This window comes from Dufourea novaeangliae, unplaced genomic scaffold (genome assembly GCF_001272555.1).
Source record: "Dufourea novaeangliae isolate 0120121106 unplaced genomic scaffold, ASM127255v1 scaffold16, whole genome shotgun sequence".
NCBI lineage: Eukaryota > Metazoa > Arthropoda > Insecta > Hymenoptera > Halictidae > Dufourea > Dufourea novaeangliae.
Genome location: NW_015373891.1, coordinates 4,064,796 through 4,080,501, shown reverse-complemented (window position 1 = coordinate 4,080,501; position 15,706 = coordinate 4,064,796). Strand labels below are relative to the sequence as shown.

The window sequence follows — 15,706 nt, the reverse complement described above, 5'->3', positions numbered from 1 at the left end:
GATTATATGAATATGAAAAATTAGAGATAAGAATGGAAATATACCATGCTCAGAATAATTAGAGGATCATGTAGTTGCATGTAATTAGAATAGGATATATAATTTCCGAAAAGTTTTTTATAGAAACATAACAAGGTGTTAATGATGTTAGTATTCTACACTATAGTATACTGTGCAGTATACTATAGCAATTGTTCTCTTTCTTTCACTTGGTGGGTGCAGCAGAACAGGTCACATTAATGATCTTCTAATCCTTTTGAGCAGTGTAGATCGGTGCAAAAACATTGGGCACAAAATTCACAAATGTTTAACTGTTGCTTAATTTTAAATACACATATTTTTGGAGGTGTTGCCCTTTACGGACCTACGTCGACATAGACTCGACATCCAATTCTACTTCAATCGAGAACAGACAATAAAACAGATAATGGAAGCTCAGCAAGAGTTCAATAAATCGAGCCACGACGAAAATTTCGTTCCGATAAATCGAGTTCAGATAAATGGAATTCTACTGTACTTCCTTTCCATATACATTTCCATAAAGCGATCGCCAGCTTCGATAAGAATCAGAGGCGAAACATCGCGATTCTTCTGGGTTGTACGATAGAATCCGATACTATTCCAGGACAGCCGTAAATCGTTTTTTTTTTTTTCGTAGACTTAAAATTTTTCGCACAAAAGTGGGGCTGTGTGGGGCATCTTATCGTGAGCGGTGCAGTTTGCGAAAATGAATCGTTCGAACGCGTTATTTATCACGGGGGAATGCTCTCGCAACGACGTGGACGATAACTTACGATGAGAAGCTTATAACCGAGACCCAATGCGGCCTCCATAGCAATGACAATGACGTACGGCATGAATGTCAGTAAAAACATAACCACGGTGGTGATAGCGGCCAGGCTCGCCGAGCTGCACACCGTCGAAATCATGTAACTGGAAAATTTATCGGTATCCTTTAGCAAACGAGATGATCCCTGTGTAAAGAATACCGGATTCGACGGAAGATAATGCTTTTACCAGAATGTCACTATAGCGAACGAGTAATCGATCATCATGATTAGAACCAAGAACGGATCTGACTTTGGCAGAATCTTCCCTGCCAGGAGGACCAACGCGATCGAGATCATTACGATCATCAGCTCCGTGAAGGTGGTGATGAACCAGGCCACGGTGTTCCGCCAGGGCTTCAGCCCCATTACGCTCATTACCTGAAAATGAAGAAAATCTCAATATGTCTAACAACTTAAAACTTGAAACTATAAACTTGTAACTTTATAATACTAAATTCAAGTTATTCCGACTGAAGATAATTAAGTGTATAAATTTATAACGTTAAAAAGTAGGTAATAGTGCTTGACTTTAGAGTATCAATAAGTAATAATTAGACTGCGGATGTTCTTCCGAATTCACAATTTTAGACACTAATTTAGGAGGAGAATTGGCCAAAAATTTATTTTTGCACCAAATATTTTGCAATATCAAGGATAACGTATAAATATCATGCATCCTTAATTATGATTTTATTTTGCAGTGTTTTGCAATTTAAGAAGTTCCAGAATAGATACACATCCGCAGTCTGGTAAGGATTTTTTAGTTTATACGTCAATAAATGTTCTACCTAACAACCGTTAAGTTCATATATCAGTAAATAATAATACAGTGACTCACAAATTTGTTCGTGGAACGATGTTACGTTCCACCAAATTACATAAAAAATTGTAAACTTTATTCTGTAATAAGTTTTTAAAAACATGTGTGAGTGATTGTATATAATATTATGTAGTAGTAAATAATAGTGTTGTATTATGTCAAGTTTACAATTACCATTGCATTCTGCGACTCCCTCTCCCAGACAATATGTCTGACAGCCGCCCCGACGCACATCATCAACGCGAAGAAGAAGCACACTTGAATCCCTTGAGACTCGTATAGGGTTGTTTGAAACCTGCAATTACATTTTGTTGCTAATTCCATTAGGGTGTTCTAAACAATATTTAATTTTAAACGATACAAATTAGCTTGGTTTATATAGGGTCAACTGAGTTTCTCATTATGTGTTTAACCCTTTAAGACCCAGTTTGTTCAAACTTTCAAAATAAGTGTTGCACCGTTCAACAATGAAAGTAAAAAAGTTAAACAGGCTAAAAAACAAAACATTAATGCCAGAGTCGACGGATAAAATCAATGCAAAATGATTTTACATAAATCAAGAAAGTGAGTTTCTTCTCTCCTAAAAAATTACGCTTCAGCGACTTAATTATTTAAACGACGATATGTCATCCCATTAAATCGGCGGCAACCTTACGTCAAGTAATTAATACACCTGTCAATTGATTGATATCAAACCAGTGATACACTCACGGTACGTCCTTCCAACAAGGGTAAGGCATCTGTTGCGTCATAGTTCTCCACTCCTGGTCCCTTCCGCTCTTCGTCCTGATGATCGCGCGATCGATCGAGTCCTGAAGCTGAACGAATCCCCTGAGATATCTCAGGTGCTCTATGAAACTGCTCTCCGGCCCGGGAATCCAGAATTGATTTTTTAATCGTTTCGTGGACTGCACGTAGTCAACGTCCATTCGTATCTTGTACGCGACATTATCGGGCAGCTCCGATTCCGTCGATCTTCTCGATCTACTTGGGTCATTGTCCAAAAAGACAACGCCGGCCAAAAACTCTCGCGTCTCCATCAGAATCCTGGATTCCGCTTCCATCTCCTCCTCGCTACGGAATCCTCTTACACGGTCGACAAGCACGCACCGTAATAAATCATTCAGCATACCGACCATCGCGATCAAACGCTTCGACTTCTTCAGCTGCCACGAAATCTCGCTGAGATTCATGTCCGAGAAATCGCCTGGAATAGAAGACAACGTTCAGATGGTATGGTCGACGTCCGCTTGTTCGAATAAGGGACAAGCAATTTTGTTGGAGCGAATAGAGTGATTTCTATAGCACAATGGATTTGGACGAGATAGAGAGATAGTATTTGATTATCTTTTGAAATTAACTTACCGTTGAAGTTCCCGCCACCGAAAGACTTAATCGCGATCTTCATGACATCCGAAGACATCATGTCCTGTATATCTTTTAGATTGTCGCTCATCTCGGAAAGGTTCGCCAACGAAGTGAGAGTCTTTTCAAAACTGTCCATCAGCACCCCAAAACTTTCCATTTCCGCAAAAGTCTTATTGGCCAGCGTCATGACTTCATTTATCACCGTTGTATTTGGCGCGTAAAGGATTTGTCCGCGTAACAGGGGTTTGACATAGGACCATACAATCTTCCCGCCTCCCATGGCGATGAAACTCTTGTAGGTGTCTCTACAAAAATCGGCTGCAACGAAAAATATTCATTTTTTTTCTCTGCGGAAATTCATTCAATTAAAAATATCAATTTTCATGGGCTAATTTACAGATACCAGAGTTTGAGATCTACAGGGTGGTAAACAGAAGAGTTCAGAACATTAAGGGTAGATAGTATTCGCTGGAAATGAGAGGAGGACATACAGAAAATATTTCTCTAAATTTTCCTCCATTTGAGTATCTACCTTTACATTTCTGAACCCTTTTTTACCACCCTGTAAATACAATAAAAACTGCATTAGTCCTCAGTAACCTTTCTACTGAACTGTCAATCAGTAAAAGTATGTATTATAGGTCCATAAAGTCCACTCACTTAATTTGATATTTATACATACTGGGTAAGGAATCAAGCTCCGCCTGGTCAAATTCTTTGGTATTGTCCTCGATCCTTGAAATGATCTTATACAAGTCACCGTTGTCGGAGACCATTGCCTGACCGCACAACATTTCACTAGAATCTTGCAGGAACCTCGAAGCTGCGGAATTGATAAACATTTATTTGTAATTTAAACTATCTTAGTACCATTAAAAACAACTTACTGGAGACTGATTGCTCCACCTCTTCCTTCTCCACGTCCGATTTCAAAGGTTCCGCCGATGACATTTTGGAAGTCAGTTTCTCTTTGAAGAATGGCAGCAGCTCCGCTGCTACCCCAAGATTGTCCAACACCATCTTCCCTTCAGTTTCTGTTAAGTTCGCGTTAGCCAATATGTTCTTCACGTTCGCGCTCATCACCTAGAGAAAAATTGTGTCTAGAATTGTTAGGGTATGTGTCTAGACAGTTATCTGAATTTTCGCTAGCAGTCGTTGAAAACACAGCAACAGCAATGTCCGGCGACTAAACTTCTTTGGACGCCTATAGACGTCAATCGAACGCTATGAGCGAATTTTTGCAAAGCATCGATAGGCGCCAAGAACAGTGAAATGATTAAAGGGTAAAATACAATTGATGTTTTGGTACTCACTGTTTTGAAAATATAATCGAAGTTCAAGTTCTTGATCAACGCTACCATCACGTTCTGCGTCTGTGAGTCCTCCAGCTGACAAATGGCGGCGCTGACCTCCTCCGCGGTGATCCGTCCCCCAAAGCTTAGCATCTCGCCGAGTTTCTTCGGCGAGCAAATGATCTCCTTCAAGCTGAGAGCTCTTCTTTCTTTCATGAACACGGAAATCATGTCGATTTTCGCCCGGCTGAGCATCAAAGCGACGTCGTTCGAGATCCCAACTTTGTTCACCAGATACGAGCTAACCACATCCCAATTGTCGAACATATCTCTAATACCATCTGGAAACAAGAATCGAATGGTACTGGTGGCATGTGGTATGATATGATATTTATTGAAAGATATCTCGAGATCTTACATTTTATGTCAAGAAGACCTAAGTTCTTGAAGATGTCCATCGACTCCAGTGCCACAATCATACGGTAGACATCGTCCAGGACTTTTTCATCCTTGATGAACGGTTTCACGTCCTCCACTATTTCTCTCATTCTGCAAGATCAGAGTGTAAATTGACGGAGATATTGAACTGAACAAACTATCAAGTGGCGTATGAATCCAGTATGCTTGTCGATCGATATTGAAATTGCACGATTGCTTATTGTCTATATGTATACATTAAGTATATCAACACGTTAACCGTTAGATGAAGTTATGAGTTATATATGTATAGGAATCGCGTAGTGATACCCACATTTCATGGAAAATTTTATGTTTTTCATAAATGTTAATTGCAAGAAGTAAAACTGAAAATCCTCAACACTTGATGTTTTTGCTCATGCGAATTCGCACCAATGTGCCTACTACGGGAGGACTTTCAAAGGAATTCACTAATTTCTCAAACATTTAACCACACCATCAATTACCGATCTATAAAATCTTGAAGCTTGACACACGATCGACAAGTAGACCGAGCGTTCAACACATCAATGTATGTACATCCACGAGAAAATTCGGCTACAATTTGGTACCGGGAATTACTGAAATATATGATAAATTAACGTTCGATTTAACATTTATTTCAGTACTTGAAATAAATTTACCAAGTGGTAGGAAGCTTTTCTCTTACGTCACTTTTTCCCCTAGCGGAAGCCGAGTTTGCTCACGAAGGTAGATTGGATCACTTTACTCATCCGAGTTCCTCGATTAAACTCACCCGTCGAAAAGCTTGTCCACCGTTTTATCCTTCAGTAAATTAACCACTCCATCGACGATGTCAGGAACACCAAGGACATTCGAGTAATCCTCAAAGTCGATTTTACTGGCCACGTCGAGGAGATCGCCGCTCTCCGCGAAAACGACGGACAAGTGGCTCAGGATCTCTTTGAGCCACGTTAGATCCCACGCGGCCTCCATTCGCCAGCCCTTCAGCTCACGATCGATGCGATCCAGATCGAGACTGTTAGCCAGTCGATCGGAGATTTCCACCAGAGAAGGATACCCAGACGCTTTTGGATCGTACCGAAACAATTTTCCCGCCTTTTTCGAGCTCAGAACGTCGTATAGGACCGTTGCGTTCCGACATTCCAGTTTTGTACGACACAGAGAACCGTTTCTGTCGTTCGAGACAGCGTTCACGTTGATCGTCGCGCCAGGTAAGAAAGACTCGATCATCTTTGTGTCCGACGGTTTCACCACTTCGCTGAGGTGCTTCCAGATCGGTACGTATTTCTCCGCTTTTTTGGTCAACGTGTCGAGGGCCTTGTGATTTCTGGCTGTGTCCAGGATGAACAAGTTGTTCTGCAGGGTATCCAGGATACCCAGCACCATTGAAACGTGCCTTGAACGAAATTTGTTGGTTTTTAGGTCTTGTAAAGTTAGACGTTGAAAAACATTTGCTTTGGACTTTATGCGTATCATTCTTAAACTCTCAGGTATTGTAGTTTGTTACTAGACTGCAGAGGTTTATGTATGTTCACAAATTTCATACACTAATATGTAAAAATTGAACTTTAGTAGACTCTTATTTTCTATACTACTGGTTTCGGTACGTTAATAATAGTATACAGGATACGATCGAAAGGTTTGTACATCTAGACAGGAGGAGATTCCTGATGCAAAAATAAATGAAGAGTAGAGAAGAAAATTTTCTTATCTGAAGCTTTGTTTCCGAAATAATCGAATTTAAAAATTTGTTGAATACACGGGCAATAGAACAGGACTTGGCGCACGCGTCTGTTCATTGCAGGCCGTTTCTACTTATTACTAGTACAAAATATGTGATTTAAATGAACTTTCCAACCGAATTTTCTTGAAAATGAAACCTCAGAAGAAAAAAATTTATTCGTTCTTTTCGACTTATTCTTTCTTATAGAGTAACCTCCTGCCTGCTTGTACCATTCTTACGGCCACATCCTGTACAAATAGTGTTAAACTCTGTTGAAATTTTCATTTCAACGCATTTTACATGTTAGAAGATACTGTATAAAGAGCGTAGACACCTGCAGTCTAGTAAACATTGGTGAGTTGTGCAATCTTATGAAGGGAATACCTACCAAAGCACCCCAGCAAGACACTTATCAAAGATTCGAATTCAAAGCTAACATTTTTCTGGTGAACAATCAACAGTTATTTTAATCAAACTTCTTACAATCCCGGCCTGGATAACGGTGGTTGCCCGAAGAACTTGTAGTAGCATTGGCTGACCCTGTCGCTGTAAGTTTCGTTTTGGAAATCGACCATAATGTCGACCACGTAATGCAACGTCTTCTCCAGAGTCTGCATAAATTCATACCTAGTCCGTTTCACGTTCAGTGTCTTATAATTCTTCATCTAGAAGATCGAACGGAATGTTATCAAGATAATCAACCGTACCCAAAGATTTTACAGGGGTAGTTTGTGTCATAAGCACCTCAAATACTTTATAGAATGTCACTTTTCATAAAAATCCGCAGTTTAGCAATAAGTATGGGGCTCACCATGTCGACAGTCTCGTTCCAACGAAAATCACGCATTAAAATCCCATGAATCTCCGACACATTCAATCGATTCAGCTGGCAGAGGAGCTTCGAGTAGAGATGATGGTTCGCCAGCTGGGAATTCAGTACATCCAGCGGAAGTGTCGAGCACCAGGAACAACCCCTGAAAAAGGCCACCGTCTAATAAGCTACCAGGCAATAAACAAAATTCTGCGAGCTACTTACTCGGTATTCTCGGCGGAATTCAGAATATCCCCGGCGATCCTGGACAGTTTTTTCACTGTCAGGTGAGCAAGCGTTCTAGAGTCCTGAAACAATTCGAGTCGTGAAACGTCGGGAATTCGTTGGAGTTTATAATTAAAATATACAAGATGTTAATAAAAATTTCATTCTCGGGGTGGATTCTACGTGCCAAACTAAAACGAAAATCATCAAAAATGACGAAATTGTGTTCGAGGCTTCGTTTCCGGGACATTAATTGTTCAAAAAAACAGTAAATCCTCGATGAATGTTCGACGGTTTCTCGGCACTAAACATTAAATATTTCATAAACTAATAGCCATATGCGACTGAAACAAATATCATTGGCTACAGAATTCCAAGCTCTATCGCTGTGCTATACTTCATTAAAAAGTGAGCGTTACACCTGGGGACCTTTCCTTGTCAGTACCTAAGTGTCTGCAAATTCTCATCAAGTATTTACTGTACAGTGAATTGGCACCATGACGCCACTGTCGCGTCATCATTCGTCATAATTGAAAGACAGTAGTTTCTACGTACCTCTTTTTTGTATTGGGTTAGGAAGTCTTTAAAAGTGCCCTCCTTAAAAGATGTCCACCAAGTCGGAACTTTTGGCTCTTTAAAACCCTCCGACATAATCCGAACGAACGTCGATTGCATTCGATCTATTCTTTCCAGAAGGTAGGTTTCATTGAACTCTCTCGAGTTATTATGTAACATTCGATTTTCCTGAAAACAATGTTAATCATTCGATCTAGAATCTCGTGACACATCCATCATTCTGACTAAACAACAGATCACAATGATACTCGGAATTTTCAGTATACTGAAACTATAGTGAATTACTTATTGATACACTTAATAAAATAGTTCAATGGTTCAATTAAATGTATTCCCTCTCTACAGTCGCATTACTCAGGACTGGCGTCGCGCTTATAGAGAGCATCCCTCTCACTTGCTCATCACTACCTTTAAGAATCCTGATGCTATTATAAAAAAGCGAGCAAAGTTTATAAGGAGGGAATACACGTGTCTAATTGTTTCATAATTTTCATAAAAAATTGATGGTAAGATTAATCGTACGTGTACCTCATACTTCGCGTCCAGAGGCAGTATATCCACCAACGTCAGCTGATTCTCGGCTAGGACGATCTTCTGGCAGAATTTGGTGATGCTCGACAGAAGGACCTTCTTCCTGACGAAACCAGGCACGATCAAGTATTTGTCGATGTCGCAGGGATGCGCCTTCCCGAATGCGAGCTTCTCCACGAAATCGTTCAATCTGTCCGACTTCACGAAAGTGTCGACCACGCTGACGGCGATGTTCGGCGTGTCTTCTACTAGCGTCAGGACAGGCTTCACCTTCGAGTTCTCGTAGATGACACGCAGCTTCTGCCAAATGTCCCCGCCGGCCATTAAATTGACGGTCGCGTCCAGAAGTTGACAGAACCGGACTAATCTGGCGAAAGCATCCGGGGCCCCGATGATCTTGCCCAATTTCGACTGTCCTAGATCCGCGTTCCTGGCGTCCATTGAGTATCGACGCACCCAGGCCTGGCCGATGCCACGAATCTCGGATAGTGTCTCGTTCGACAGATTCCTCCAGGTGGTCGAATTAAAAATATTCGATTTTATCGACAGATCTGGCATCTCGGTCGTGAGATTCAACGCAGAGTCTATTAACTTGGACAGGGATGCGCTCAGAGGTTTTAATTCGATTACGGTCGGTGCTGGTCCTGTCAAGAGGCGCTGGAAATTTTCCGTTTAGTATATTTAGATATAGTTAATAAATGAAATTTTTGTAGTATACTTAATTTTAGAGAACGATACTTTGTTTCATTGTTGAGGACAGCGGTATAGCTTGAGGGGGTACACCACCTTCTAGGCCCAAAAAGAATAGGTGAACTTGAGAGTTTTTCTGAGGTAATTAATCGATAAAATTTTCGAATCTTTTTAAGGGATGTTGGGCAATATGTTAACTTTATTTTCATAGATTAGTTATTGTTTAAAATTACAAAATGGTGTATGTAGTTGTACTACATTTTCTACCGCCGTGTCTAGTTCAAATATCACCTAACATCCCTTACAAAGATCTCAAGATTTCACTCGATAATTACCTGAGAATTAATATTAAATTTACCTATTTCTTTTAGACCTACAAGTTAGTATACCTCCTTATATTCGCGCATCAGAGATTCTATGAACTCACGGAATATTCCTCGCTGGTGACGGTCTTTAGCAGTTGATAGGGGTCGAAGGAACATACTTCTTGGATGAATCGTTTCCTGTTTGCAGTGGACCAGTACGGTAAAGGATCGCGATTGTTACAGATAATTTTTCGTATATCCTCGAAAGCGGTCAAATTCCCTGTGTTTGCGCTTATCGTGGCCACTTGAGCTGCTAAAGCGATGGTTTCTTCGGGGTGCACATCGAGGATCTTCAGCAACTGTCGGACGTCACCGCTTTCGATAAAGTCCCAGATATGCATGCGATTGTTCTGTACCTTGACGTTGTTCAACGCGTTCGCCACGTGAACCAGAACTTCGGAAACGCCTTCGATGACGAGTCTGTCATTGGTCCATTTGTAAGACTGTCCTTGTTTCTGGAACATCACGACTTCGCGTTAATCTACTGGTAATATATGACTAAACTACGGATATTTATGCGAGTATAGACTGTTATGGATTAATTTGGAGGTAATATAATCAAACAGGAAGTTATATTCTATTGTATCGGCGCCAAAGTTTCGCTAGATCTTCTACAGATAATTTGTTCGAATCATGTCAATATACAATTCTACTGGTGAACGATAATTACTCCTCTCGATGAGTACTATAAGACCCTAAAGTCTTAGACCCTTTTCTTAGACCCTTTTCGAACACCCTGTATAAGATTCGTATCATCTACCGATGACTCCTTCCTCACCACGTAAATAGGCTCTCGGTGCATGTAATCTTCCCAGCTGGACCGAAACTTCTGAAGAAGTCCGATCAGATAGGTCTTCGAGAATGGTACCTCTACCTTCACCTCCTTCTGGGTCATATTCTGAACAAGATTCGCCAACTGGTGAACGTCGTTGATCACAGTCATCAAGTACGACCGATACGTGTTCACCGGTTTCCACCAAACCGCCGTCAAAGACATGTATAAGTCCGTGTAGGCGTTGAATTTCTCGGGATCATGGGCACAGAAGAACATCTCCAAGTTCGCGCACTCTTGGTGGCTGAGGCCAGTTCCGGAGCTCGAGCACCATTTAGTCAGTCGTGGACAAGAGACGTCGGTTTCGTCGACCAGCCCATTGACGGTTAATTTATCCTTATTGGGATCGGTTAACCCGTTCGCCAGCGTGGCCAGGACGAATGGTAGCTTATTGTACAAAACTGCAATTGGACCAGTGCCCCCGAATCCCAACAGGGATAACCAGTTGATCCGAACAACCGAGTTGGTCCACGTCGATGCTGAAAAACAACGGATGAACTTTATGAGAGGAAAGGATAATGTAGGAACAGATGCTTCGTTTTGTTTGAAATAAAAGTATCTACATATCTGGACTCTAGAGCCAGAGTTTGTTAAATCACACTTTTCAAACTTTAGAGGAAAACAAATCGACAGTGCAAGAACCTTGTAATTTTTTTAAACCGTTGTGTAAGAATTCAAGGAGAAACAATCGCTACTTTGGAACTAAATGGACTTAAGACAAGTCTCGATGTGTAGAAATGGTGATCATTGCATTGAGTCCTCTATATAATGAACTTTACATGGTTTGGCTCGGAACAAGATATTGACTTAATGTCATTTCTATACTATTATATTGAAAACTAAACGACTTAGAACGAAATATTGTTTATCATTCGAAAAATTGAGAAATTTTATGAGGGAAACATGTAAAATATAATTTTTTTTTAAAGTGAACTTAATACACTCTGTGTCTGGAGTCCAGATATAATATAATTAAAATTGTTTTCTACCCTATCGCAATTTTAAAAATATTTTTCCGCCCAGTTGCGTAGGACACCCCGTAGATTTCTGATAGCTCCACGATACTTACTATCACGTAGAATATCAGTCACGAGGTTCACGGCTTTGTGAACAAAATAGGAGACGAACTTCGACGTAACCAGAATACGATCGTCAATGAAAACGTCCGACTTCCAGACGTCGCTGGCCCGAAAATCACTGTGGAATGCCGCCACAGTCTTATCGAGCTCCATATCCATGTAGTCGAGAACACCTCTAAATTACAAAATCAACGTTTTAATTATGCCGCCTGTGCAGTAAACTGCTTGAATATCAAATAAATTCTTACTGATCTTTCTAGAGGAAAGTGTAAAATTCTTAAAAATTTGTTTATTTAGTTATTTATCAATTCAAACAACAAGCCATTAAATTTTCATTCAAACAGTTTTTTGATACCCACTGTATTTTTCAGGAAAATATGAGAACACAGAATTAAACGCTAAATGTATTGCATACAATAGAATAATTGTACAGTAAATTTATACACTTAAAGTATCCGTACCTCGTGTCATTTTCTGTACTCTGCCACCTCTCCTCGAACAAGGTCTTAACTTCCAAATATTTGCCCGCCATACGAGACTTCCAGTCTGCCCAGATAGTCGATCTATTCGACAGATATTGTTCCGTTTCGTTTATAAAATTCTCGAACTTCCCCGTCACTCGACGGAACGCCTTGTAGCCGAGGGTCCAATTAACGGCCGGTGGATGGACCTTTTCGTCGTTCTCGAACTGGATACACAACCCGCTTCCTTCAGACGACGCAACACCTCGGTAACAACCGAGAAAAATAAGGGACCACTTACCAACTGTCGCGCAGCCTTCAACAACGGATGCTCTTTCCATTCCTGGATGAAGGCAGCTGGATCGCAGGATATTCTCTCGATCGTGTGCACAATCTGTTGGCTGCCCAGTCGCAACTCCATCGCGGAACCGACGCTCTCCGATCGCACGCAGGGCCATTCTTCTTCACGAGACTTGTAATCGTCCAGGGCGAATATCTAACGAAAAAACACGATGACAACGGGAGGAAGGAATGGAGAACTTGATTTTAGTTAGCTAAAAGTGTGTGCAGGGTATAAAAAAAAATTATTGATCATGGCTGCAGGTGGTGAATTTACATACCTGGATCGATGGACGTTTGTAAAAAAAAAAGACTTACCGCAAAATTGTTTGTAACGTTGAGAATTAATGTTAAATTTTTGTTTTACGTCAGCGTGTTTTATTTGTCGAGAAAATGTAAAACTAAAATGTAACATGAATTTAGCATTTATTATCTTTCGCGAAATAATTTTTATCTACAAATGCCCACTGATCCAAGTGTGTAGATTCACCACCTGAAGCCATGACCATTAACTATTTTACACCCTGTACACTGGATAACAAAAGTATTCGCACGACATGATCCAAAGTGCACGATGTCGTGAAAGTTGTCCGTGTCTACTGTAAGATCCTAAGAAAATGTAATACGTACAAGATGAACTGGTTTCATGGTAATAATGTCGACCACGTCGAGGATTAGATCGTTCAAATTGTGGAAGATCATGCTGAAGAGAACGTACGTCACAGGCATGCCCGGTAACACGTCGAAAGGAACCGCACTCTGATTGTTCTTTTTCGTTTCATCGAGTATCTTCTCGATCATGTCGGACACCACCGAGGACCCCCAGCCGATCGCGTGCAAGTTCTTCCAGCCGGTTTTCTCCTGGATGTTGAACAGAGGGCTCTCCATCAGGCTGAAGAACTTGCAGATCAGACCTACGCTGCAGAAAGACGTAACTTGTCACCCAAACACGCATCTGTTATTGAATAAGCTAAAAAGTTTTTTTTTTTTTAGTTTATTTTTTACCACAGCGATTTCATTACAATCGACTGTATTTCGCTTGTTTTTGTCCATTGCATGGTTATCAAGTAACATTATTACAATACTAACAATATTATAAAAATATTAAAGGAAAATTACAGAATTTATCTACCAAAAAATATTTACACGTGAATTCTAATGGCGAAAGTATCTTTAGAAAATAAATTAGATAGTTAAGAGAAAGATGGTGGAATGTTGTACAATTGCAAACATTATATATACGGGATGGTAAATAAATGTGTGTAACACTTTAGGTGCTGATAGTACTGAAGTAATCTAAACAATGTATAATCCACTTTGCATGTAATCAAGTTAAACGAAACACCCCATATATATATATAATTTATCAATTAGTATTATATATATTTTTTTGTTAAAAAACGATGAAACATTGGCACTCAGCTCATGTAAGATATAAAATGATCATCAATTTTTCATCTTACGCACAAAATTCAGTGATCCAAATGTACAAATCATTTTTAAAGCTCTGACTAAATCATCCAGACCAAAATTGTCCTTAGTATTCACTAACCTGATCTCAAAACCATCCCTGACAGAAAGATCAGCCGTCCAAGAGACTACGAAGTCCCTCTTCAATTTATCTAGTTTAGCCAAATGGTCGTCTGGATCCTTCTGATGGATCAAGGTATCGATGTAACGATAAATCTCGATCGTGCGCGCGTTGAAATCGGTCCAGTTGAAGTCAGCCTCGGAAGGTGGTAACCGATCCTTGATCGCCTCCATGTTTAACTCTAAATCCGTTTGTACGGCGCTCGAGAGGCGGCAGACGAGAGCTTTCAGCGCCGTTTCGTTCGAGCCTTTTGGAAAACTTAGTAAACGCGGCGGACTCTGGTCCATGCAGTACGACTTGGTGAAATTATCGTACTCCAAAATCTTCAAAACCTACGAATAACAACGTTCCTCCTGTCACATTTACTATCATCACACCACACTCATGATTAGTCATGGATCCAAGACTAGACGAGTCCAAACATATTTGAAAAAACGTTGTCCCAAACGTGTCCAAACCTTGACAGTCCAGAGTTTAGTCATGACGAGATGACCAAACTCAAGGTCGTGACCAAACTCTGACCAAACTTTTTAAACAGTTCAAACATTCCACATGACTCGAGTCAGTCAAGCGACTTAGGGTGGTCTTTGCGACTAGTGGGCAAAGAGTGTATCAATAAACAATTGTGAAATCTGCGATACTTCAAATCACGTGGTCAACTCGAGCTGCTTGAAACATTTGAACTATTTGAAATATTTCAAATGTTTGAGAAATGTTTGAAATGTTTACAATGCTTGAACTGTATAAACTCTTTCAACTGTTTCAACTGCTTAAACTGCTTGAACTGTTTGATCATGTCCTTGTGTTTGGTCACCACACCACGATCAAACACAGTCCAAACTTCTCATCAGCAGTCCAAAACATTATTGAACAGTTTACAGACTTATCACTAGTCACGATACTCTTACTGTTATTGCGTCCAAAATGCGTTCTGGAAAAGATATTAACATTCCTAGCTGGAAAAACAATATGTTTGTCGATTGTTCACCGACCTTATCTCTGTCCGTCGCTGTCAAATAGAACACCTCAATCAGTTCCGATTTTCGTCGCCTGACTTCCTCCACCCAACTGCTCGGGCTCTGTCGCAGATCCTTCACTATCACCTCCGCAAGCAAATCTATGCTCTTCAGGTTTGGCTTGATAAAGTTGTAGGACAAACCGCAGCAACCAGTCATTTTCGCTATGCTCAGATGGATTCCAAGACTGCAATAGTACGAAAATCGACGTTTCTGTTTACCGACACTCTACTGATACAGCCGACGATAATGATATATCTGCTTCTATCACTACAATACCAATAAGTAAGTCTCTTATATTTTTCATCGGGTTTACCAATAAATAATTCACTTACAGTATAGTTAATACTGCAAAATAACACACTACAGTTCTACTATGATGGCAATAAATCTTAGATTCGAACGAAACGATTTCACAGAAAAAATAGCGGACCACTTATTGGTACACCTAATGGGTGAAATGTCAAGATCTATGCATAACGTGTAGTCCAAAGTACTCGCATGTTCAGTCTGCCTTGAGGTCTAGTGTCCTCGTATACTTCGGTCCACTTCTGGGTGAATTTGAACACCGACCAATCAGGATCCGGCCTCTTGGGTGAAGTCAGATACGAAACGAGTCCCCTTATGCTGCTAACGACCGCTGTTAAATTAGCTTTCTCGACTTGCACGGTTTGTTTGAACACCATGCTAATAGCAGCCATCAAAGTGTCCAGCGT

The 15,706-nt window shown here is 40.4% G+C and overlaps 1 protein-coding gene across 1 annotated transcript in view; it reads right to left on the bottom strand.

The window, feature by feature from the left end:
- LOC107187819 overlaps positions 1–15,706 on the bottom strand; it is a 57,799-nt gene that overhangs the window by 27,269 nt on the left and 14,824 nt on the right. The window contains 24 exon segments of the mRNA XM_015575996.1: positions 795–933; positions 1,018–1,208; positions 1,825–1,945; positions 2,362–2,857; positions 3,016–3,336; positions 3,701–3,841; positions 3,906–4,101; positions 4,332–4,651; positions 4,729–4,859; positions 5,524–6,147; positions 6,958–7,139; positions 7,286–7,448; positions 7,511–7,593; positions 8,066–8,254; positions 8,615–9,274; positions 9,735–10,170; positions 10,494–10,983; positions 11,565–11,758; positions 12,045–12,271; positions 12,346–12,540; positions 13,014–13,302; positions 13,936–14,306; positions 14,967–15,177; positions 15,492–15,706. Coding sequence (XP_015431482.1) covers positions 795–933; positions 1,018–1,208; positions 1,825–1,945; positions 2,362–2,857; positions 3,016–3,336; positions 3,701–3,841; positions 3,906–4,101; positions 4,332–4,651; positions 4,729–4,859; positions 5,524–6,147; positions 6,958–7,139; positions 7,286–7,448; positions 7,511–7,593; positions 8,066–8,254; positions 8,615–9,274; positions 9,735–10,170; positions 10,494–10,983; positions 11,565–11,758; positions 12,045–12,271; positions 12,346–12,540; positions 13,014–13,302; positions 13,936–14,306; positions 14,967–15,177; positions 15,492–15,706 — 6,585 coding nt within the window.